Source organism: Nannospalax galili, unplaced genomic scaffold (assembly GCF_000622305.1).
Source record: "Nannospalax galili isolate Female #2095 unplaced genomic scaffold, S.galili_v1.0 scaffold127, whole genome shotgun sequence".
Classification (NCBI taxonomy): Eukaryota; Metazoa; Chordata; class Mammalia; order Rodentia; family Spalacidae; genus Nannospalax; species Nannospalax galili.
Genome location: NW_008360326.1, coordinates 3,983,292 through 4,008,320, shown reverse-complemented (window position 1 = coordinate 4,008,320; position 25,029 = coordinate 3,983,292). Strand labels below are relative to the sequence as shown.

The 25,029-nt window shown below is 50.2% G+C and overlaps 1 protein-coding gene across 11 annotated transcripts in view; it reads left to right on the top strand.

The window, feature by feature from the left end:
* Positions 1 to 25,029, top strand: part of Tns1 (tensin 1) — a 209,401-nt gene that overhangs the window by 167,383 nt on the left and 16,989 nt on the right. For 6 of the 11 annotated variants that reach the window (XR_003848241.1, XM_029559978.1, XM_029559977.1 and 3 more), the window contains 6 exons: positions 9,059 to 9,255; positions 10,605 to 10,680; positions 14,500 to 14,592; positions 15,511 to 15,534; positions 16,271 to 16,330; positions 24,128 to 24,326. Coding sequence is in view for 10 of the 11 variants with exons in the window: in XM_029559978.1 (XP_029415838.1) it covers positions 9,059 to 9,255; positions 10,605 to 10,680; positions 14,500 to 14,592; positions 15,511 to 15,534; positions 16,271 to 16,330; positions 24,128 to 24,326 (649 nt within the window). In the remaining variant the exon portion in view is untranslated. Of the gene's footprint in view, positions 1 to 9,058; positions 9,256 to 10,604; positions 10,681 to 14,499; positions 14,593 to 15,510; positions 15,535 to 15,934; positions 15,974 to 16,270; positions 16,331 to 24,127; positions 24,327 to 25,029 lie in introns of all 11 variants that reach the window. The other 5 variants (XM_029559984.1, XM_029559976.1, XM_029559981.1 and 2 more) reach the window with 3 other exon arrangements.

Sequence of the window (25,029 nt, the reverse complement as noted above, 5' to 3'; positions counted from 1 at the left end):
CAGTGGCACTCCAGTGGAAGGATGCTCAGATCCAAGGGACTTCTGAGGGAGGAGGCAGGTTCTCCTTTCAGCACCCCATTTTGTAGCTGGCCCAAGAGGAAGACCTGCACTGATGGCCCTGGAAGGAGGACCATTTTGTGTCTCTCCTCAGCCTTCTCTCCCTGCTGCGGAGGGCTCCCCTGTCAGCTTCTGTGTTCTGCAGCTACTCAGGTGTTGGCTGCCATGATGTTACAGGGAGGAAGGATATTGTTGGCACCATGTCCCTGTTCCCAACCCTGTTACCGACCTCCACCAACTATGAGTGATTCAGCCAGGAGACAGAATGAGCTTCACTGAGGAGACAATTGTGTCTGGTCCCCTAGGCTATGAACTTCCCTATTTGGTCCATGGCCCATTATGAACAGAATTTCTTATGTCGGCAGATTCTGCTTGCACAATTTTTGTGGCAACCCTTTAGTGACTTTTCATTGCTTGTGTAGATAAAAAGCACAGGAAGGATTGATGTGTAGAACATTCTGGGAGCCAGGGAGAATAGACTTCCAGCACTTTCTCTCTTTCCCCTGTTCTACATACTACTGCAATAAGCTAGAACATAGGTATCCATATGAGTTACCTGGGAAGCTCAGATCTGAGGGACAGCCTCCTTATGGCCACTGGCTTGACCTGGTTTCTACCGGATTTTGTCTCAGTCCTTTTCCCTCCCTGGTTGGTCTCCAGGTCTCAGTACCATGTCCTTATTGATTCTGTTAGGATCTAGCCATCCCCCCTGTCTTCTTTCAGCTTAAATCTCAGAAAATATAGTGACAGTTTCCTTGAAACCTGAAAACGCAGGTACTTGAAACTTTTAGCACAAACAAAAATTCCTACTATTACCATTGTTGTCTAACATTGTATTAGATATCCCAGCCAGTGCAATAAGACAAGAAAAAGAAACAAGAGTCTGAGCTGGGGTCTGTCCAACTGAGGTATCTTATGCTACTGATTTTGTGATTGGATCTATATCAGATGTCTCTAGAGGGTGATATTTCAGTGCATGTTAGAAGGCTGATGCCCATCTTATCCTTTAAGAGTCAAGTTTAGGAGAGATGAAAGAACCAGAACTTTAAGGTAAAGTCATTTATATTGAGAGTTGTGGAAAAATTCCATGAGAGAGAAATGGAGAGACCATTGCTGACTAGTACATTGGACATGTAGTAGCTGATGGAGTGTGGGATGTAGCTCAGCCAAGGCAGAGGAATACAGTTTTGAAAGTGAGCAAGGTCCCTGGGGAGAGTGGGTTCATGGTGGGGCGTAGGGCATGTTTGCAGAACAGGAAGTGGATAGAGAGGGGCAATGTAGGCATGAGACAGACACTCAGGAAGAACAGCTGGCATCATGTCTCAGGGTGGTCTTAAATTCCAGGTTGAACATCTTGGGTACCGAGCAGTGATTTCAGAAATCATAAGTGGTTTAGTTGGGAGAATAAGCCATGGTTAGAGCTGTAGTTTGGCAGATATAGCTAGTAGGTCTGGGCAGGAAGGCAGCAAAGCAGAAGTGACTTTGAGCTGGAAGATGCTAGGCGCTAAACAGATAACCTTGGTGATGGAGCCCTAGATTAGAGTGCTGACCTTGGGCTTGGAAGAGACCAGATGATACCATGGATACTAAGGGATCAGAACCAATGTGCTCATAAATGGACTAGCTATGGTAGGGGAGAGGGATATTGAGGGTTGTCCAAGGCTTTGTGCACAGGAAGGGCTGATGTTGCAGAGGAAGAAATTGCAGGATTCTGTCTATCTTGAGTCTGGGGTGGTGGAGGCTCTCCAGGTATATGTGCATGGGAAAGCTGTAGATTCTAGAATCTTCTCCCAAGGGTGGAAGTTAATGGTATGAACATGGATGAGGTGTGTGTCATAGACATGAAAAGAGAGAACTTAGAGGAGAATGGCCGGGGGGCAACAGAGGCATAGGGGGACAGAGTACGAGTGCTCTGGGTGGTGACAGGAGTGTGATGCTATGTGTCATTCCAAGTCGAGATGGTAAAGGACTTCAAGGAGAAGGGGCAGGGGTGGCAACGTGACTTTAGAGAGATCATGGAGTGGGGGAGGTGGAGATAAACCTGTTGGGATGGCCAATTAGGTGTCTGAGGATTTTCAAAGGCATATTTTCAGCTGGGTGCTAGTGACTGAAGCCAGACCATGAGGGATTGGTGAGGGAGCGGGAGGGGCGTGATGACAGCTTGACAGCTACTCTTTGGAGTAGTTTTATGATAAAAGGGGACAGAGTGACTGTTAAGGTAAGGACCAAGACATTGGAAATTGTAATAATAAGTGTGAGTTTCTAGGTAGAGGACAAGGTGTGGGGGAGCTGAAGATGGAGGCAGGAGAAGGAGGTGATAGAAGAAAAAGTAACAGAAGGCGGTCTTGAAGGAGGCAAGGGGGGATAGGCCTGGGAACCCAGGAATCTTTCAGGCTTATCCAGGAGTTGAGGCGTTTCTTCATAAAACAGGAAAATATGGATGACGGTAGGTGGAATGCTGGCATTAAGTTTAAGACTTGAATTGAGAACCCAGCCTTGATACTTTTACATAGAGCACTGAGTTTAAGGCCCATTCAATCAGTCATTTAACATAAGATTTAATCTGGGCTTTTATTTGCTAGTCTAGGATCTGGGACAATGTTGACAAGCTTCATTCTCATGTCAGAGTTGGTTACTAAAGAAATATTAAGAAACATTTTAAGTGACTAGTAAGTGTCTTAGAGAGAAAGCAGCGAAGTACCGTGAAGGAATGGACAGTAGGTGAGTGCTTGAGATGGTCAGGAAAGACGTCACTGGGTGCTGAGGAGCCTGTGCGAAGGCCCTGGACAGAAGTAAGCTTGGTGTGGCTGGAACAGTGATCCACACGAGATCTGAGAAGTAACAGGAATGAAGCCAGCTTATATTTGATCTGGCAGGTGATCCTAAAAACTTGGAGTTTGGGTCTGTGTATTATGAGAAAAAGCCTTAGAAAGGATGTAGTCCAAGTGGTGACATCATTTGGCTTATTCTAAAAGGATCTGTGTGACTGGGATAGAAGGAGGGAGACCCTTTCAGAGGCTGCTTCTATTGATCAGAGTGGAGGTGTGGAGATGAGCGGAAGATGGGAGACATATTTTGGAGGTACAGCCAGCAAAACTGACAGATCAACCAGACATGGAATGTAAAAAGGAAAAAAGAGAGGTGGTTTCAAAATAAAAGTGTTCCTGAATGAGATGGGAAGAACTTGGGAGGAGCTGGCTTAGAGGGAGAAGTTTGGTTTGAGATGCCTACAAGGCATCTGAGAGGATTTGATTTTAACAGCAAATGACTAAGGGAAGGGGTTGGAACTTAGTGAGGTGGGAGCAATCAGCAGGTGTGGGTCAATTAGAGCACACCTGGGGAGCACCAGCCCCTGGCACAGCCTCTGAAGTGTCAGAAAGGCAAGGAAAGGGAGATGTACCAGACTCTTCTAGAATATCCTTCAGGTTTATCCTAAGGCCTCTGCTGGTGTTACCCAGAAGCTTTGGCCAGAGGGAAAAGTGTGAGGGCTTCCAGGGGGAGAGGATTGCTCAGACCAGTGCGACTGAAGAACACATGGCTGAGGGATGCTAGGGGTGTGACCTTGAGGTTCAGACTGATAGACCATTGTGGGTTCAGAAGAGGTGGATAACCTTGATAGTAAGGGAGGCTCTTGAATGGGTCAAGGTGACTGTGAAGTGCAGGCTAATGGGACTGAAGTCTCCCAGACCGCCTGCCATCTTCTGTCTCTACTCTGGGGTTAGAAAGGAGGACAATTTGCCCTTCAGAGGAACAGAGCCCTGGACCACCGTGTCTTCTCATCTCCCTCCCTTCCCACCTCGTTCCAGTGTGTGGCCAGTCCCCAAAGTCAGAACTCTGACTAACCCTGATTTTCTCTTTGTTTTTGTTCTGTTTTGTGTTGTTTAATGCCTCGTGCCTGCATTCTTTGTATGTTCTGTGTCCATCTGTCCCTTGTGCCATGGTGGTGTGCTTTCCATGCCTGGTGCCTTCCTCCCTGCCGGCTCCCCTGGGGTGTGGGTGGGCAGCGTACAATGCCAGACTGCAGGGCCTTGGGTGGAGTGGCAACTTCCAAACCCCTCCTCTCCACCGGCTCCGATCTGCCTCGATCTCTGGTGGGTTCCTCTGCTTCCTCTCCCTGCAGCTCTGCCCCTTGCTTTAGTTCCAGCTTCTTTCTCCTTCCTGTGATATTCCTTCCAACCCTTTCCCACCTTCCTCCCTTGCTTTTCTTTCTCTCCCACCTTTACCTTCCCTTCTCCTCTCCTCCGGGGTCCAGGACAGAAGTGCTTGGCTAATCTGCCTGTTGGCATAGCACGGACCAGCTGCCTGTGAGTGCCTGGGCTCTGTATATGTGCCTTCTCTGCCCCAGTCCCCAACCATTCCTAATGTCATACAGGGTGGTTTCTGAGCTTGGTCCTCTGGACAGATGTGTCTGTGATGGCTGTGATGACCAGAGAGGCCGTTTTCTCCCCTCCCCTCCCCTCCCCTCCCTGCTCCTCTCCTTTTCTCATTCTCCTCCTTCTCCCCACTTTTCTTGCCCCGCACCCATCCCTTCCCTCTCTTTGCATGGCTGCAGGCCAGATACATATAGCTTGATTTTGCCTGCTGGGCACAGGGTCTGAGGTAACTAGATGAATTTTCAGGGTCCCTGGTGGAAATGCAGGCCTTCCCAGTGAAGTGCTCAGTGAAGGGTCACAATGTTCCTCAGTCACCCCAAGTGGGATGGTTTGGGCTTCAGGGCCAGATCTCAGAAGGAGCCAGGCTGTTTTCCCTCGAGTACCAAGTATAAGACAGGGAGTGGATGGAGGTCCTGTGCCTGCTGCACAGTATTCCTATGATGTATGGTTGAGGGTTGTAGTCTTGCCCTGTCTGTGCCCATCTCTGACCTTGGACTAGTCTCTTGACTGTTCATCACTCACGTTCCCAGTCTGAAAGCCCTGCCTCGAATATGTGGCACACAGTGGTCCAGCATGGGGCAGATGAGCTGGCCCTACATCAGGCTCCTGTTGGTGTATTCAAGGATGGGGCCCACTAAGCATCTGCTCCCAGCCTATTGGCTATGTGGGCTGCTAGACTCTCATCCTTTGCTTGCTCCTTTATGCCTGAATGCCATTGCCAGAGAGGAAATGTGCCGAGGCCTTCCCAATACCACAGCCTTGAGTAGCTCCAGGAAAAGGCTGAGAGGTGGTAGGATCCTTCAACCCTTGATGGCAGGCCTGGTACCCGATGAACCCTCCTGTCCCAGTACATGGGTATTAGAGAGATCTGTACCTCCTCCTCTGCTCTTCTTCCTCTGCCCTTTTCTTGGCCCAGTGGTGGGGAGTGCAGTGTTCAGCTGGGCATGGAGTTTGGTCAGGTCATGGGGCAGTGGACCTGTCCCGAGGGGAGCTGGCATGGCTTGCCCTGGGGCTGCTAGTGTGATCGCATGTGGCTTTCTAGTGCCCTGGCCCAGCAGGTGGCCTTCATCCTGGATCCCCTTACTTCCGGAGTCCTGGGCATGCAGTTGGACACCCAGTCCTGCCACCTGGAGCTGAGGAATCCAGTCTTTTGAAAATTGGAAGGCTGGAAAGAAGAGCTGGGTTTGTTGGGGTGGCCAGTATGGGGGTCTATGGGGGAGGCCTGTGGTGACTCGAGAATAGTGGTAATGCTTTGCCACAGTGTGCAGAGGGTGTGTGTGTGTGTGTGTGTGTCTGCTTGCTCATGTGTGTTGGTGAAAGGGATTAATTGTGTCAGATCCAGCTCACATAGGGCACCTTGGGCAGAGAGCCGTTCCTCAGCACTGTCCTGGAGGCAGGGGCTGACCATGTACTACCCCTAGATATGGATCCTGTCTGGTGGTTCTCAGGCTGAGGTGATCACCTGTCTTCAGGGACAATCAGATGTCGGGCCCAGGTGAAACAACCCTTAGAACAACACAGCACTGCCTGAGGGCGTGTTTGAGCCTAAAGGCTACCTTCTTGCCATCACTGCATTCTGTTTCTCAGGACTCAGCAGCCTGACAAGGAGAACCTTCCAGAGACCTTTGATGGCTTCTCTTCCCTCTTTTCCTAATCAGTTTCCTCAGGTCTTAAGGTCTCCAGCAGTGAGATACAGCAGCCAAGCGGACTACTAAAATGCTAGTCCTACGGCCATTCCTGTCCTGCCAAGACTGTGTATGTGCACTGACAGTGTGTGTGTATATGGTGTATGTGTGCATGTGCTCACATGCACGTGCATTCTCCAGTGTGCACATCGCAAACAAAGGTCTGAGAGAGAGAATGACTGGGAGACTGAAGAAGTCGCTGCACAGAGAGCTGGACCCCTTTGATGTTTGGTCACTTGCTGAGACGTGAGAGGGCTGCTCTCTCTCTGACCCTGGCTGTCAGCTTGTGTCCAGAGTCCCCACTTGGCTGAGGAACAATGGGGCTCTCTTCTCTCCCCTCTACTGTGTCCGGCTCCCCTCCCATAGAGAGACGAAAGAGCCAGGACCATGGCTCTCCAAGCACTCTGGGGCAGCTCTAGGCTTGCCAAAGGGACAACAGTGGGACACTGTGTTCCAAGAATGTGAGTGCTCTGACTAATCACTGGTACCGTGGACCACTCTCTGGCAGGAGTGGCTGGCCCTGTGGGAGTGGAATGTGGGGTCTTTTCCCCTTCTGCAGGGAAAGGCTGTGTCCTGCAGTTCCCTGGCTCTTTGAAGGTCATTTGGTCCATCCCTCTGCCTCTGGCTGGAGCATGCTTCCAGGTGCCAGCCTGGCTGTGGTGGGGAAGGGAGCTAAGATGACTGGACTTCACTTGCTGTCAGGTAGCTGACTGCCTTGTGTCTGCATGCTCTACTGTTGGTCTACTGCACACGTGGAACAGCCTCAGCACTCACTACTGTAGCCTTCTGTGACCTGGGCCTGGAGGCAGTGCTGGGGGTAGGGAATGATCTTTGCCCTTTCTGGAGGCTCAGTCTCTCCAATGGAAACAGACTTGTTTTCCCAAGGTCAATACAGGACCCCCAAACAGGGAAACTGGCCACCCTAGAAAAAGCAGAGAGATTTCCAGAAAGGCTTCCGGGGACATTGCACCCCTGGAACAGAGGACAGCCCTAACGTGTTTCCTTTCACCTTGGGACCGAACTCAGTTCCACACACCCAGAACCTTTCTCCAGTGGTTTTTTTTGTCACAACATTATTAGAAAAATCAATGACTGTGTCTGTTTCTCTCTAATGTTTCTGCCAGGAACAAACCCAGCAGCAGGGCTGGTCCATAACTTCCAGAGGCCGGAGTGGGGCAGGGCCTGTGTAGAGCAAGGAGAAGCAGGACTGAGGCAAGGGGCTGTCTGAGTCCTGGGAGCCTGGAGTTGCTGGTGGAATCTGGGGTGACTTGTGACTGCCAGAGACACCTCTTCCCTTCGCTCCCTGCAAATGCTCCTAGTAACCCATGCTCAGAACTGATGCACCCCCTATTTTTCTCTTCTGAAAATCAGGGCATTCTGAGGTTAGGGACCTATTTATTTTAAACAAAACAATGTGTGGCCAGCAGGATGAAGTCCATCCTGGTCTCTGCATGCTAGCAGGCAGGGTTGCCTCTGAGTAATAACCCAAAATGGAGACCCCAGGATGTTGCACACCTTCTACGTTTAATGTGCACTATTGGCATGCCAGTCTTGACTACCCCATGGGTCCTCAGTGCATCTAACCCAGAGCATATGTATATGCCTGATAGTGACTGTAAGGGAAGTGTTTCTGTCCCTGGACCTGGCAGCCAACACCCTGCTATTCGTGACAAGCAGGAAGGCTTCCCAGCCAGTGCTGGCTATGGCCACCATTTGTGACTGTGCCAGATTGGGGATTCTGGGGATGATAAGAGGTGCGCAAAGTCTGCTACCGAGGGTGAGAGGGAACTGAGGGTACATGTGGGTGAATCCTGCCCAGCTGCCTTGGAGACATTCCTAAAAGCCCACATTGTATGCCTGTGTTCCTATACATGTGCCTGTGTAAGCACATGCATATACTCCCACCTGTGCCTTGGGAGAGCATCCCAGCAGTGTGCTTATGGCCCAAGCCCACGTGATCTAGGCCCTTTAGTCAGTCCTGGTGGTGGTGAAGGCGGGCCTGAGACTCAAGATAATCAGGCTTAGGATTCTACCCTCTGGGTTGGGCCTTGGCCCCTGGGACCCGGGAAGTCAGTTTTCTAGGATTTTGGGAGCCAATGCAATGAGATAATGGATTCCATGCCTCAGCCCAGCTGTGGGAAAGGGGAATGGGAGAGAGGTAGGGTGAGGTTAACATGGCCAGCCTGTGTGGTGCAGCCAAACAGGAAGTAGGGATAGGAAGACAGAGCCTGTGCCTCCTCTTTGATTGTCCTTTGTTGGGGAGAAGCACCGTAGAGGCCTTGGCCTTGGCCTTGGCCATGACCACAGCAGCACTTGTTTGATGAGAGGAGGTGGGCTGTTGGGGGCTGGTGTAGGGGAAATTGGTACAAGGTTTTAGAGGTGCACTGGATGAAGGCCAGCAACCCCCTGAAAAGTCTAGAAATATCGGCGAGGCTAGTTGTGGCAGGAGACTCCAAGCCACGACTCGGCCGTTTCTTTGTTTCCCGTTGGGAGCACCATGTGCAAGATGATGCAATTTAGCCCTTTCCAAAAGCCCTTCCCTAAGGCTCCATGTTGCCTGTTGGTTGATGCAGTTGCCTTGGAAACTCTTTCTTCCCTCTCCCTCCCCTCCCTGTCTGGAAGCTCTGGCCCTCTGCCTCCTGGGGACTGGGAGGAGCTGACATCTGTTTCTTGTATCAGTTCTTTGTGCTCTTGATCCCAACCCTGTGTGGAGCAGAGGTGACTCTAGAAGGCAGAGCACTGGCTAAACAGATCCCCGACCCTGTGGAGGAAACTTAGGGTCTGAGTTGAGTTAGGGCCAGGAAGGCTGAGCAAAGGGCTGAGGGGATGGGAACCACTCTAGTTCAGACTGAACTAAAGGTATCACTTTCATTGGGGGATCAGGTGGGATTGCTTTATTCCTTTGCCTGCTCATTGCTTTTCATGTCCTGTTGTTCCTCCCAGGGGTTCAGGCTCGGGAGAGACAACCTGCAGAACGCCCAGCCCCTCTCCGGAGGCGGGCAGCCAGTGATGGGCAGTATGAGAACCAGTCTCCGGAGACCACATCCCCCGGTAGTCCTGGGGTCCGCTCCCCTGTCCAGTGTGTATCCCCTGAGTTGGCTCTTACCATTGCCCTCAATCCTGGAGGGCGGCCCAAAGAGGTGAGTCCTTTAGTTGAGTTCCAGGGCCACAGCAAGTATCAGAGTTCATGGTGCATCTTCATTAACCTGAGGTCAACTTGGCAATGACTTATCAGTAAACACAATGATTTGTCCCTCACTGCATCCTCACCCAAGGCTGCTTCTCTGGCACGTACGATCTTTAGCTCACTTTCTTCCTCCTGTAACGTTTACACTCCAACTGCTTTCTTTAACTCTGAGACTGAAGTTCTCTTCTTGATCCTAACAAAATTCCTCTAGGAGGGTGGTAAGTATGAGGGTCACTTAGGTGACCCCTCCCCCAAGTTCTAAAGTCTGAGGCAGGTCACAGAGAATGGCAAAAATGTTTTTGAACCTTTGAGAAATAAAGCTTTTCTTGGGAGCCTTAATTTTGTGACAAAACGTTTTCATTGCTGAAACATTTCGGTAGTTGGAGGCAGTGGGCCTGGAACTTCAGTGTGCAGAAGAACCTAAGGAGTTTGTTAAATTCCTCCATTCCCAACCTTCACCCCTGCAGAGACTCCCACATAATAGGTCTGGTAAGAGACCCAGGACTATCATTTTTTTAAATTTAATTTATTATTTTTTAAAATTTTATGTGTGTACGTGTATTGCCTGCATGTAAGTGCACCCATGTCGTGCAATGCCCGCGGAGGTCAGAAGAGGCTGTCGGATCCCCTGGAACTGGAGTTATGGACAGTTGTTAGCTGCCATGTGGGTGCTGGGATTTGAACCTGGGTCTTCTGCAAGAACAACGATTGTTCTTAATCGCTAAGCCATCTCTCCAGCCCCCATTATTTTAATTATTTTTGTTTTATGTATATGAATGTATATGTAAGTGTACCACCTGGGTGCAATGCCTGCAGAGACCAGAAGAGGGTGTCAGATCCCCTGGAACTGGAGTTATGGATGGATATTAGCTGCTATGTAGGTGCTAGGAATCAAACCCAGGTCTTCTGGAAGAACAGCAAGTATTCTTAATCACTGAGCTATCTCTCCAGCCCCCAGGAATATTATTTTAAATACCTTGATGTAGGTGTTGTTCAGGAGACCCAAGGCCCTCCTTCCTCTCTTGCCTTTGGGAAGCTCCTGCCCTCAGCCCCTTCTCTGTGACCCTCTTCTGAAATAGTTCCTAAATTTTGCTTTGGAGTTGCCTTATAAATAACCTCTCCCTAACTCTGCCAACGATGATGAATTTTAGGGTCAGTGAGTGGCCTGGCTTACTGGAGCACAGGTGGAGATTCAGGCTGGGAAGGGAATATGTGGGCTACAGAGCTTGCCATTCTCATGGCCAAGGTCATCTGAAGAGGAACTTCTCAGGGCTTCCCCTTCTCCCCTTTGTTCTCCTGCAGCCACATCTGCACAGCTACAAGGAGGCCTTTGAGGAGATGGAGGGGACCGCCCCAAGCAGCCCACCGCCCAGTGGGGGTAAGAGCAGCTGCCAAACTTACCTTCCCCATGTCCTCTTCAATCCCTGTTTCCATGTTGGCTCGGGTGTCACCCCAGATGTGGGGTTGGGTGAGAAGAGGATCAGCAGGGGCAGGCAGGGATAGAATTGATCACTTCTTCCATGGCTCATCGCCACTTCTATTTCTTCGCTTTGCTTTGTGTTCTCTACTGTCTACTCTCAATCTAAGGATGAGGCTGGCCTAGTCATAGCATCCAGACTGCCTGACCACAGGCCCTAGCTCTTATACTGTGGAAGTTTCTTCATTGAGTCATTCTTTTACAAGCTACACTTGAACGATCTCCCACCCCATTGTGACCCTTGTGACTTGTCTTTCCCTCGTTTCTGACCCCCTGTCTATCTGAATCCAGGTATCTCCTTCATCTCAGGCACTCTGTGACACTTTCACTAAAGAAAGAAAGGTCTGGAGTGGGTAGATCCTCCCTCTCAGCATCCTTGGCCTCCAGGTCGGGGCATTTAATTTACCTCTCTAGTATACTTACTGGAAAGAAAGTTCCTCACAGGATACACAGAGAGATCTGAGTGATCGTCAAGGCAGGCAGTGTTCCTTTCTATAGAGGAAGTTCTCTGAGAGGAAACTTGTAGGTTGTTGTAGGGGCACAGTGTTGGAGCCATACTAGGTAGTGAGGGACCTACTGTCCCCCACGAGAAGCCCAGAGTGGTAGAGAAAGTAGAGACTGGTGATGCTTTGGACTGAGTTAGCCTGGGCCTAGCCTGCACAAGTTATCTTACTAGCTCCTGAGAAAAGGGAAGCAGGCAAGGAAGAGAGGGCTAGAATTGGCTTTGCATCCCCTGAGGAATGGCTGTCCCACATAGGGACAGAATGAGCCAGAATGTGTGAGCTGCCATCTTGGGGACACAGTAGCCCTGAAAGCCATGGATCCTGCTGCCCAGTGGCCACACATACACCTTTGTGATTTAAAATGACCTATTTCAGACAGCTATCAAAATAAATCAACTTTTTAAAATTAAATTTAAAAATTGTCACTTCAATAAGGAAATTAATATGTCAATTTCAATGTCAATATTTTGCTAAGATGTTTTATAATATTAAATGAATGTAAAAAGAGTGCTGAGAAGGTAGCTCTTTGGGTAAAGTGCTTGCTGTGCAATCATGAAGACTCGAGTGCATTGCGCCCATATAAAAAGCTAAGAGCACTGTAATCTCAGCTCTGGGATGCAGAGACAAGAAGACCCTAGAGACTTGCTAGCTACCCAGCCTAGCTGAATCAATGAGACTCTATCTCAAAAAGTAAGGTAGAAAGGGATAGAGGAAGACACCAAACATCAGCCTCTGGCCTTTGGGTGTGCATGCCATGGGCACATGCATACACGCACGCATGCACACACACACACACACACACACACACACACACACACACACACACACACACACACACACACACCAAATATACACACATGGGATTTTTTTCAAATAAAAAGATACAAGTGACATTAGTATTAGTCATATTTTTTATTTAACTCTAGTCTAAAATGTTGAGCTAGTGATATTAATATTAAAACAGAGCCAGGCATGGTAGTGCACACTTGCAACCTATCACTCAGGAGCTGAGGCTGAGGGATTACAAGTTTGATTCCAAGATCCTGTCTCAAAAAACAAACCAAAATAACAGCAATGAAAGAGTAATTTTGTGTTATTTTTGCGCACATTGAGAATTCAAGTGTGTATTTTGCATATCTAGCCCAGCTTAGCTCAGATTAGTCATGTGGGGCTGATGGCCCCCTTATTGAAACAAGAGCAATTGCACCTCTAGGGCAGTCTGCCCACGAGCTGACTCTGTGGCCGCCTCTTGTGATTGACGGCATCTCTCTCCAGCTCTTCATCTTCTTCTTTTGCAAAAGCTTTTATTTGCTGTAGAGTCCAACAGCCTCGAAGGCAAGATGTGCCCTGCCAGCACACCATGGAAACCATGTTAACTCTACTAGAGTCGGGTTCTGCCTTTTCCTCTCCTCCAGTCATGGGGGCCCTGGGGACAGAGATAAGCCAGAGGTTTCAGAAATGCCTTGGGACTGGAGAGAGAGGATGGAAGGCAGAGAAATGCAAGGAATTTTTCTCTCAGGAAGCAGAGGGCTGTCTGGCTTCAGAGTGGCCTGACCACCCACTGCTCTGCCTCAGCTGAAGGGCCACATTGCCTTCAGGTGGGAGAAGTAGAAAAACAAGAGAAAGCTCCTACCGTCTCTGGTGCTTCTGTCTCCTCTTCTCTGACAGGTTCCCTGCCCCTCAGCTGCACCTGCTAGGTCACAGATATCAGCTGAGGCTGGAGTTGCTTCGTGTTTCTCCCATAAACACTGTTCCCAGAGACTGGGCTTGTTCTTTCATAATGATACTATTTAAGCCAGCATTTGGGTGATAAACATGACTAAGTCGAGAAGTACCTGTGAGCAAAACACCATGTTAGCGGTGCGAGTGTGGAGATGGTGTGGAAAGAGTGAGGAAAGGCCTTGTCTGCTCAGTCTCTGGATGTGCATGTTTGCGTATTTGTCCCTCAGGATGACTAGGGACAGAGAGAAGGTGGAGTACTGAGGTGGACCCCATCTATACCTGTGATTGCTTGTGTGTGTGTGTGTGTGTGTGTGTGTGTATGTGTGTACTCACCTGTACACGCACAGATAAACCATGCCTGCTGCTTGCACTGAGGGCTGGTACTTTGTTCTTGCTGTTTGTTTCCTTCTTGGGGAAAAACACAACCATAGAGCCAGGTTTAGGTCCTGGGCATCTGAAGGCCACAGCTCATCTGTTGAGATTCTTGGACAGGAGGGTGTGTCCTCAAGGACTGCAACTTCTGCTGGCTTCCAAGATGTCTAATACGAGCCCCAGAGCTCATTTTGTTACTTCTCAGAGCTGTGCCTAGGAGATGTGGCAGCTGCTACCATATCTCGTGACTGGGCATAGTACCACCCCAGCTCAGAGTCCTTGGCTGATGGGAAAAAGCCAGGCAGCCCTTTCTGACCTTGTGTGTTATGTGACACTTCAAACCAGATGGGCAGTTCAGGTGGGGCCTGGTTTTGTGGTTTCGTGAAGAAGCTGTGCTCTTGGTGGAAGAGTGCTGGCTTCTCCCCAGAGTACCAAGACTTGGGGTACCAAGTCCCACACTGGCAAGACCTCTCCTGCTGTGATTTTCAAGGGATGTGTGGCCTGGAGCTACTGAGTCTCAAGGCTGATGAGGTCCTTGCCTGTGATATTCACCCCCACACTGTCCTTTTCAGGATGTGTCCTGAGACTCCATTTTTTGCTTATCCCTCTCTAAGTCTGTTCATGTGCATGGCTTACAAGGACTCTGTGTGGAGAGAGAGAGAGAGAGAGAGAGAGAGAGAGAGAGAGAGAGAGAGAGAGAGAGAGGGGAGAGAGGGGGGGGGGGGGGGAGAGAGAGAGAGAGAGAGAGAGAGAGAGAGAGAGAGAGAGGAGAGATTGGGGATGCTGGGAAAAGAGAGAGAAAGAGGGAAGATAATAGTCTAGAGAAAGGCAGAGCCAGCTGAAGAAGCCCATATGTACAGTTTACCCTGATAGTATAAAGGGATTATAGCCACAGGCCTAGGGACAGAAATGATTTTCTCAAGGTTGGGAACAGGGCCGGACAAGGGTGTATCACTTCCTGACTCTTTCCCTTTGCCCTTCAAACTGCTGCAATGTAGAGAAATATAGGCAGGGACTGGCAGGGGAGCCAGGACAGTGGGCTTTGGGCTCACCTGCACGCTCCTTCACCCCCTCACCATAGTGTGACCTCACTTCTGGTATCTCCTCTCTTCTTTCATCACAGTACGCTCCCCTCCAGGTCTGGCCAAGACACCCCTGTCTGCCCTGGGCCTGAAACCCCACAACCCAGCGGACATCTTACTGCACCCTACTGGTGGTGAGTGACAGGAAGGGAGGGAGGGAGGTGGCAAGGGAGGCCAGGGTGGTAGGACCCAGTAGCCTGGGCTGGCAATCTGACTGGAGTGTTCACAGAACAGAGGTTCTTGGGACTCCCCTGGGGATGAGGAGACTATGGCTATGGCCCATACTAAGGACAGGTCTGGAGGAGGGGGCTCTGAAGGAGTTGGAGTGTTTTTCCTGTTTGTTTTTGCCTTCTGGGTCTTGGAGATTTGAGGACTACTCCTAGTTTCCTTGGAGTTGGTCAGCTCTGCTAGAAGCCCACCTTTCCTGTCTCTAGTATCCAGCACTTGTGTTTGCATACACATATGCACACTATAGGACTATACCCCAGCCCCCAGCTTGCCACAGCTTAGTGGCCTCTCTGCTGAGCATCCTTGTGGCATCAGAGGCCAGAGCCCTGGCTTTTGGGATGTTTTCCTTATCTTTCCACAAAGCCCTCCTTGAGAAGTGGGTCACTCACAACAGCCACGCTGTCTGCCACCTCCCCGTCTGTCTCGCCATCAGCTCTGGGTCTCCTCTATCTGTAAAGGCCCCTGTTACCCCTAGGCAGACATCCCTGTGTCTAAATGCCTGATGTTGGCAGCCTTTGACCCAACTACTGAAGATGGGAGCTGGGCTCTAGGAACTTTCTGGGCTGTTTCCCAGTCACCCCAGGGTCACCTGTGCTGATTATGAAGTGGACAGTGTCTGGGAGAAGGCTGCTGTCTAAGGCAGATGACCACTAGACCTCTATCCCTGTCTTCTTCCCATTCTCCAATTCTTCTCCTTCCTGCCTGGAGGGAGGCAGGTCCCAGGACTTTTAAATGGCAATTTGGAGCCTGCTGAGCCTAGAAAATGATCTGATTTTTGGGCTTGGATGGGGTCCTTGGGGCCAACTTTTCCTTTTTTTCCTTAGTTACAAGAAGACTGATCCAGCCAGGTAGGAGGGCACTGGCATGCATTTGTGACCCACGCAGACATTGGCTGGGGCACAGGCTCTACTCAGGAAGGAGGTGCCAGCATGGCCAGAGACACTGAACCACGGCAGAGATGAAGGGCCAGGGGCCTCCTCTCTCTAGTCAGCATGCTACTGCCTGACACTTAGTCCATATGAGCCCTAGCTGCAGAGGCTAGAAGAAACCTGGCTCCTGAGAGCCAGTGGGGTCCTGAGTCTCTTCCTGGCCTCAGCTTCCTGCCTTCCTTTCCTCAGCAAATTCTTTCTCCAGAAATAATCCTGATAACTTCTCTTTCTTTCTTTCTCCTCCTGGCTCTTCTTCTCATCTTCATCACCTGCCCTTCCTTCCCGCCCCTCCTCCTCCTGTCTCCTCCTCCTCCCTCAGAGGAAGAGGAGAGGGAGGAGATGACTAAGCTTCCAAAAGGTAAGTGCACTTTGCTGTATGTGGCTCCCACTCTCTGGGTCTGGGAATGGCTTTCCACACCAAGCTTAACAAGGCTGGCTCAGGATAGCTCTCTTTTCTGACCTGATCTCAAGTGACCAGGCACATAGCCTTCCTGTCTCCACCTTCTGGCAATGAAATGCCACCCTGGGCACTGCCTGAATGCTGCTTGGGGAACTTGTTGCCACTGGGCACTGGTTCAGGCACAGCTGGTGTCCAGGCGCCAGGATGGTGCCACCTTGTTGACAAAAATGTCCCTTGTGTCACTTCCTCTCCCAGGGAAACATGTGCCACCTGCCTGGTGTGCAGTGCTCACAGCTGCAGACAGGGAGGGGTGGAGTGAGTAAGAATTCTCCCCCTTAGCCCTGTAGGCATTTAAACCTAGGCGGTTCCTTCTGGGGGCTGTCCTGTGCGTCAAGGGTGTGTAGCTGCATCTCTGCCTTCCACTTGCTAGATATTAGTAACACGCACCTGGCAAAAAAAGGCCTTCAATATGACCAGGGTCTCCTTGCATCATATGTTGGTTACTTTTGCATTTCTGTGACTGAAATACATGGCAGAAAGGACTTAAGGGAGGAAAGGCTTGTTTTGGAGAGATTTCAGTTCATTATGATGGGGAAGGGATGTGGAGCAGCTTTGGCGATGGTAGTGGGAGTGTGTGATGGAGGCTGTTCACATCCAGACAGACTTGGAAGCAGAAAATGAGGCAGGAATCAGGGCTGGGTATCACTGTCAAAGGCCCTCCTCTGATGACCTACCTCTCCTTCCTTCCACTGGCTCCACAGTCTCCTAAAGTAGTAGCACTATCACTGGGGACCAGGTATTCAAAACAGGAGCCTATGGGGAATATTTCAGATTCAAACCATAACAGGGAGTAATTGTCTTTAGTTTAGAGTCACTGTCACAGAGCCATGACTTGTCCTCTGTCAACACAGAGAGTGAGAAGTGTATCCTTCTGCGACCCCAGGTACCTGTGGAGATTGTAGGCTGGTTATGGGTCCACTCTTAAAAGTCTTCAGACACCCACACACAGTTCTGAAAGCACTTTCTTTTTAAAAAAAAATGTTTAATTAATTAAGTGTGTGTGTGTGTGCGTGTGCGTGTGTGTGTTCTTGTATGCTGTGGTGTGCATGTGAAAGTAAGAGGAGTCAGTTTTCTCATTCCACCATGTTTATCCCAGGGATCAAACTCAGATTGTCAGGCATGGTGGCCAGCACCCTTACCCACTGACCTATCTCACCCTGCAAAGTCCCCTGCAAAGCACTTTTAAGGAGTTAGCGCAGCTATATAGCCTAACTCTGAAAGTGTGGTATTGTCTCCTGGGCAGTGATCTGGTGGAAGGTCGTTAAGTCAATAGTGACAGAAGTTCAGTGAAGACTCGGAGCAACAGTGAAATGAAGGGGGGCTGACCTAAGAGACGCCTGTGTGCTTCTTGCATGAGTATTTCCATCTCTACAGGAGAAGTTAGACAGGTGGATACCAAGGGCCCCTCCACTGTGATATGTGAGGTGTTCCCACCAGGGATCTGTGCCTACTCTGTAAGGACTTAGTTTGGTTTTCTTAAGTCTGCCTTCCTCTGCATCGAGTGCCTTGATTTCCATCCCAGTCCAGGCATGGCCCTGCTGACTGCTTGATCTGGGGGAGATGGTAGTGCCTTCCCAGAAGACTTTGCTGGCTTCTGACCAGCCTGAGTCGGGGATTCAGAGCAAGGCAGATCCAGCCTCAGATCCTGGAAGCCAGGGTCAAGGCCACTCTCTACCAGGCTCATACAAGGGAAGAGATTTCTCCCAGGCTAGTTCCCACAGCCTCAGTGTCTTACAGCACAGAGAGGTTGAGAGGGAAGGTCTGAGTGAGTATACTATGACTTCCTTTCAGGGCCTCAGCACTCCAGGGAAAAAGTCCCCACATAGGCACAAGGGGCCCTGGTGGTCATGTCTCTGCTTCTGGATGACTATACAGAGGAGTGGGTATTAACAGAACTGAAGTGAGGCCTGCCAAGTGTGCCTCACAAATGACTCTGGACTAACAAGGTCCTGAGTCCCCCAACCCTCTGTCCTTGTTCCAAAGTTGAGGAATTTTTAAGGGGAAGGTTCCTTGGGATCCAGCAAGCCACACCCATTATTTCAGGGACACAAAACTGAGGTCTGGGTTATAGTGGGGGTGAGGGACCCTCCCAAGATCACAATCAAGAGGGAACTGAACCAGATTGTACTTCTGGGTCTCCAGTTTCCTAGTCAAGGGGCCCTACCCAAGTCCACCCCTGCCTCCAGGCTCAGTGGCCTGGGATTCCAGTTTGAGAGTGGGTGTCGAGGGCAGGGAACAAGGCTGGGGTGCCACTTCCATGTTCTCTGACTCAGGCGCCATCTCCTGGGTCAGCCCAGGCTACATTCTTTGCTGACCCTTAGAAGCTGTGCTTGATGTCCCTGCTGATACTTTGATGGGAAATTCAGAAAAAGAGGCTTGTGAGGAAAAACCATCAGTGGCAGAATTCTTCATCTGGGGAAGGAAGAATTTGAAGGATGTTTGCTCTGTTCAAGCCACTGAGCTAAATATAGTCATGCATTCTTTTATTCATTGATGCATTGAGTCAATCACTATTTTGTGTGCCTGTTATGAGGCAGGCAACGGGCCAGGCTGTGGGGATTTAATAAGCAGTACGCGATATGGATCCTAATCTCATGAAAATTTTCATGAATAGGAACCAGAATTATTCATGAAGCACTTTGGGAAGGGATACAGCCTTATGAGACTTTAGGCTAAAAAAGTCAGATATGGGGATGTTGTATGTGCACCTGTGTGTGTGTGTGTGTGTGTGTGTGTGTGTGTGTGTATGTATGTGTGTGTGTTAGTGGTGTAAGCTGGCAAAACTTGGATAGGAAATAGAGCAGAGGGAAATAGCATGTGCATGAGCCCTGGGACTGAATGTCATAGCTATTGTGTGTGTGTGTGTGTGTGTGTGTGTGTGTGTAATGTGTGTCTGTGCACACATTTGTGTGTGGGCATGCACAGTGCACTTGCTCATGCATGCATGTGTCAAGGTCAATGTCAGGTGTCATCCTTCATTGCTCTCCACATTATTTATTATTATTATTTTGTGTGAATGAATGTATTGCTAACATGTAGGTAGGTGAACTCATGTCGTGCAATGCCTGCAGAGGTCAGAAGAAGGCACCAGATCCCCTGGAACTGGAGTTACGGATGGCTGATGGCTGTTAGCCGCCATGTGGGTGCTGGCAATCAAATCTGGGTCCTCTGCAAGAGCAGCCAGTGCTCTTAACTGCTGATGCGTCTCTCTAGCCCCTCCACATTAATTTTTGAGACAGGGTCTCTTGCTGAACCACTGTGCTCCTGTCTCCTTCCTTCCTGTCCCCTACCTCAAGTACTGGGGTTACAGATGCAGACCACTGCACTTAGCTTTAAAAAATTTTTATTATTTTTATTTTATGTGTATAAAATAGTATAAAAATTATAAAATAGTATATTGCCTACATGTATTTAAGTACACCTGTGTTGTGCAATGCCCATGGAAATCAGAAGAGGGCATTTGATTCCCCTGAAACTGGAGTTACATATGGTTGTTAGCCACAACATGGGTGCTGGGAATCAAACCTTGGTCTTCTAAAAGAGCAGCTAGTGCTCTCAACCACTGAGCCAGCTCTCCATCCCCTGCACTTAGCTTTTATGTGGGTGCTAGTCATCCCAACTTGTCCTCATCCTTGAGTAGCAAACACTTTACCAACTGAGTCATCTCCCTGGCCTCTAGCTTGTTTTCCACACAGTAGGAAGTGCAAACTCAATAAGACTGCTGTACAGAATGAGTGCATATGTACACGTGTGTGCATGTCTATGCACATATATGTGTGTGCACATGTGTATGTGTGCCTGTGCATTAGATTCAAAGTAACAGGCAAGAACCAGAACCTGTGGGGCTGTTGTCACATTACTATTTACTGTTCATAGCAGAGCTGAGAGCAAGTGGTGGGGATCCCATTTTATCAACAGAGGGGGCTAAATGACTTGAGTAGGCCCACACTCAGGGACACAGCTGAGAATCTGTGGTAGTTCACCATGTAGAGGCTACTCCATCCACTGACCATACCCAGCACAAGGGGCACTTGAACATCTGAATAGGGACTTTCCTGGCTGTGGAGACCCAGTGTCGTCTTTTGAGAGAGCAGGAAAAGACGTCTAGTGAGGATGTAAGGTGAGCTTCAAGAAGTCTTCCCAAGGCAGACTCTTCTTGTGCAAGTGATTCTGTGAGGATAAATTTGGCATTAAAGCAGACATTGGACTAGGAACAGCCTCTTGGAGACTCTCTTTTCTCTGAGTTTCTTGGTCCTGGTATACTGGGATATCAAGGCAGGTGACACAGTGTAGATTTGTCAGGCACCCACCATGTCCCAGGCCTTATGTTAGGCACTGAAGGTCTCAAGATGAGTGAGGCCTGGGGAGGGAAGAGACTTTACCATGAAGTGGAGGGGCTAAGCAGGGGTATGAAGAAGTGATTATGGGCTCAGAAGGGGCACATGTGGCCTAACCCTAATGGCAGCTCTTGGCTCAAAAAATTTCCTTACTACCTCCGTCTCTCCCACTGTGTCTTAGTATTTTTATTTATGTGTTTATTTATTGTGGACTGGATTTAACCCAGGGTCTTGCCCATGTTAGGCAAGTGCTGTGCCACAGAGCCACCATCCCCACCCCTGTATGTCTTTACTAGGGGGAGCAGCATGGGCCTAGGTGTGCAGCGCTGGCCCCTTTCCTCCAGACAAAGTTCTTTTAGAGAGGCAGTGAACTTGAGCTGACAGTCCCCAGCTGAGGAGCCGAGTCACTCTTGTGTTCTAGTTGTTCTCAGCTGCCAACAGCCACTTGGAATGGGTTTGGGCCCCTGGAATGTTCTCCACGCAGTACCCTCCCTAGCTCCACCTCGCCTGCCCTCCCTAGCTTGGTGGCCTGTGGGTCAGTTGCTCCCTAGGGGACTGGAAGAGGAGGCGGAGTTCCCCCTCGGGAAGGAGAGTGCAAGGGTGGAGGGAGGCTGAGGGTCAAAGACCAGCATGGAACCAGCCAGAATTACCAAGAACTAGAAAAGCCTGTCCCTTCTCATGTTTCTCCATCTCTAGCAGGTGAGTGCTTTCATTTCAGGTTTACGAGGAAGTGCAGAGGGCACTCAGCTGGGAAGGAATCCCCACCTAAGTGGCTTGGGTATGGATCTGTCCTGACCGTGGGCCTTCTCTTAGCTTCCTGTTGATGGAATATATAGACTTTTAAAAAAGGGTATAGTACAAAGTGTGGTGCTTACCTAAAGTCTTGGCAGATGCCCATGGCTCATTCCAGTGGGACAACCGAGATGAGTTTAATGGATGATTGAAAAGTCTGGGCAAACTAGTGAGGCTGTGAAGCCCTGTGGGGCTCCCAAGCAGGAGTGGGAGCCGTCCCCACCCATGTGGAAGGAGCCAGGACAGCTGGGGATGAACCACCACCCGTGATCTCTTCCGTCCCTCTCTTCTTCCTTTTCTTCCCTCCCTTTTTTTATTCCCTCCTTCTTTTTCTCCCTCCCCGCCAGTAACTCCCCAATTACCCCAGCTACCATCAGGAGCCTGGGGCCAGGGACCTTGGGGTGCAGTATGTAAAATGTGGCCACTGGGGATGTAGATAAGGGGAGGTTAGGAAGGTGGGTGAGTGCCACCCATGTAAGTTTTGACCTGAACTTCAGGGAGTGAAGTCAGCAGAGTTTTCAATTGGGTCTGACTTCTTAGACAAGGTGATGTCTGCATGGGGCTGGAAGGGAGCATCCTGTGGCTCTGAATTTGTGAGACAGGCATGCATGGATTACATGGAGGCTTCTGTGCAGATGCTGTGAGCCAGGCAAAGCCTATGGGCATGGTCTGGGTGAAAGACAAAAGGTGTGCTAAAGGGAACCAAGTGATGCTGTGCTGAGCAATTAGAAGGGCCCAGGAAATGTTGATGGAGAAGCAGGGACAGAATCGGGCAAGGAGACCACTGGCTCCTGAACATTAGATGATCTTATGACCTTTGAGTAAAGGCCAGCTGGGAGACAAGCTGCCTAGGTACCTAGGCCACCTCTGTCCCATGTCGGCTGAGTAACCAATGGTAGGTACTTAGATTCTACAAATCTACTAACCTCACATGACTCTTGACTGATTTGGTCACTATGGGTGTCCCTAAGGAGCTGGCATTCCTCTAGTTCATGACTAGTGTTCTTGTGAGACTGTGGGTGCCCTTAGGCAAGTCAGAACCTATGTTGTGAGGTTGGAGACTGCTTCTGTCCATAGCCCCTGACTGGTTGTGTGTCCTGGGAAAATTGTTCCCCCCCTCTAGGCTGAAGGGACAAGTTAGGTCAGGATCAGTAAACTCCGACAGTTGGCCAAATTCACCTGCCACCTATTTCCCTAAAGAAAATTCTGTTGCAAACAGCCATGCCGGTTCATTTAGCTGTTGTCTACAGGTGCTGTCATGCATGACAGTGGTGCTGAGTGATTGCAACAGAGACCATCTGACCACCCCACCTAAGTTATTTACAAAGAAGCAGACTAGCCTTGGGTCACAAGACCTCATGGCATCTCCCAACTTCACAGGGCCTGGACCCAGGGGGAGGCCAGAGTCCAGACCTTCCATGTCAGCTTGGCCTAGGGCATCCATGAAATGAGTGGTGGTCTGAGCTGCTTGAGGGAGGCCTTATGGGTTCTCCCCACAACCTGAGCATCAACTTTGGGTTCTCAGGAGGCTATTCCTGTGGCACCAGGTGCCAGGTACCTGGAATAGACCACCTGACACCAGCTCTATGCAGATGTACTACTGCTCCCCCACCCCAGGCCTCCAGGAGCCCTGTGCAAAAGGCTTAGATTGCTGGACTTCGTCTCCCCATGTCCACAGAGGTCATGATCTGGGTGTGGATGCTGGAGTGTACCGTTCTATGGAATGCAGTGTCAGGACACCCCAGACAACCTCCTCCTTCCCAAGGCAGTTTCCCTTCTGGTTGAGGGAGTGAGCTTTCATTTTGGTTGCCTCTACCTTTCTCCTCTTGCTCCTGAGGAACCTGGGAAGGGATTCTCCTTCAACTTAGGCTATCACAGTCCTGGCCCTCAAGGGCTCCAGGGCCTGGCTGGCCCAGGTTGGCACCACTTCCTAGACTGACTTCTGTGAATTTCCTGCTTATGGCAGCTAGGGGTCTGTGCTCAGATCTTGTTTCTCTGAGGTCACAGGATGGTGACAGGATCCCAGGGGATGGGAATGGCATCCATGTCCTCCATCCGATCACACCCCCGAATTAACTGAGTGCCTTTTCCTTGTTCTAGTCAACATAGGGGTGATTTCCAGGCTGGTCTCTGAGGCCATAGGAGGTGTGAATAGGCAGTAAACTGGGCTAGTCAGGAAGCCTGGGTCCAGTGTGTCTGGTCATTTCACTTTCCAGGCCTTAGTCATCCCATTTGTTAAATGGCCCTTCTGCCTTCCATGCTATTCTGAATACCAGGTGGGGATACTGTGTGTGGATGCCTTGTGTACACGGCCTGGTACTTCAGCGGGACCAGAGTGGGTGCAGAATGTCCAGCTCTGCTTGGGCACAGGGTTCTTGGCGTCAGTCTCCTGAGGAATGCTGAGTGTGTCAGGCAGAGGGGTGGGGCATCTTGACAAGAAGGGGCTGGTGAGTCTACAGCAGCTGGTACTGGGTGTTGCTGGGTGAGCAAGCTGGGTGCTGTCCTGAGATACAGGCAAGGTCAGATGAGGGCTCTGGGTCCACTCTAGAGGCTCAGACATCTGGAGACCCTGATGGGACAGGGTAGGAAGGTCATAGCAAAAACGAGGCTGCAGAGAGGATGCCAGCCATGGATAGATATTGGAGTTCTTAGGGGAAGAGGCTGGTGGCTGTGTGCAGAGACAAAGCCTGGGGAACTGGAAGCTTCTAGGAACCAGTGCTAGTTAAAGCTTGCCTTGGGGTGGGGGAGTATTGGTAGACTGGAGTCCCACAAAAGTGCCCTAGCAGCCTTGTGTGTAGGGGTATAGCTGTACTGTCCTTGTCCTAGACTGGACTCTGGGGGCTGTGTTCCTTGGCAGAGTGGGTAAGCCTCAAACTACATGCTGGAATTCTGAATTCATTCTTTGTCCCCTGACTCCTTCCAGAACCCCGGAGCTATGTGGAGTCTGTGGCGAGGACAGCAGTAGCAGGGCCCCGAGCTCAGGACCCTGAGCCCAAGAGCTTCAGTGCCCCAACTGCCCAGGCCTACAGCCAGGAGACGCCCCTGAGGAACGGGACTTTGGGTGGCTCCTTCGTCTCCCCCAGCCCCCTCTCCACCAGCAGTCCCATCCTCAGTGCTGACAGGTAAGCAAGGAGTGGGGAGCACTGGCTGAGAATCCAGGTCTGGGGCAGAGGGCCAGGCCGCTGGGATCTGACCAGGCTGTGGATAGAATCCCATCCGGGTTGCTACACCTTCAAACCACTTTCTCAAGGCGGAAGGAGAAAGTATTTGGGGAGGTCAACTTTGGGGGAAGTGAGGATGATGAGTGAGGTTCCCAGACTGAGGTCAGTTCACCAGAGTGAACAGTCCTTCCCTGTTTATGGTCTCCCGCTGGTAACCACTAGTGTGCAGGAAGCCCTGTCCCAGCAATAGGCTGTTTTCCTCAGTGTGTAGAGCAGTTATCTACTGTTTGCTGCAATCTCAGGCGCTAAGTTCTGCTGTCCTCACTTTTCAAAAGAGGCCTCTGAGGCTCAAAAGGGCAGTCGCTCAGCAGTAGCATAAATGGTCTTCCACCTACAGGCCTGAGTCTGAAGTCCATGTTGCTCTCCACTCCCCAGACCTGAGTGATCTGCATAGACAAGAGCCATATATGCCCAGAGCTGGACCGGAACTAGAGTGCTTGGGGCTCAGAGTAGGGACAATTATTTCTGGCCAAGGAAGTGGAGAGGATGTTGAAGGCTGGAGCTATGGGGGGAGAGTAAGGGGACAAGGATGTCTGGATGTCTGAGGTGAAGATGTAGGGAGAGTGCTTTAGAAGGTCAGCAGAGGGACAGAGGACTGGAGTTT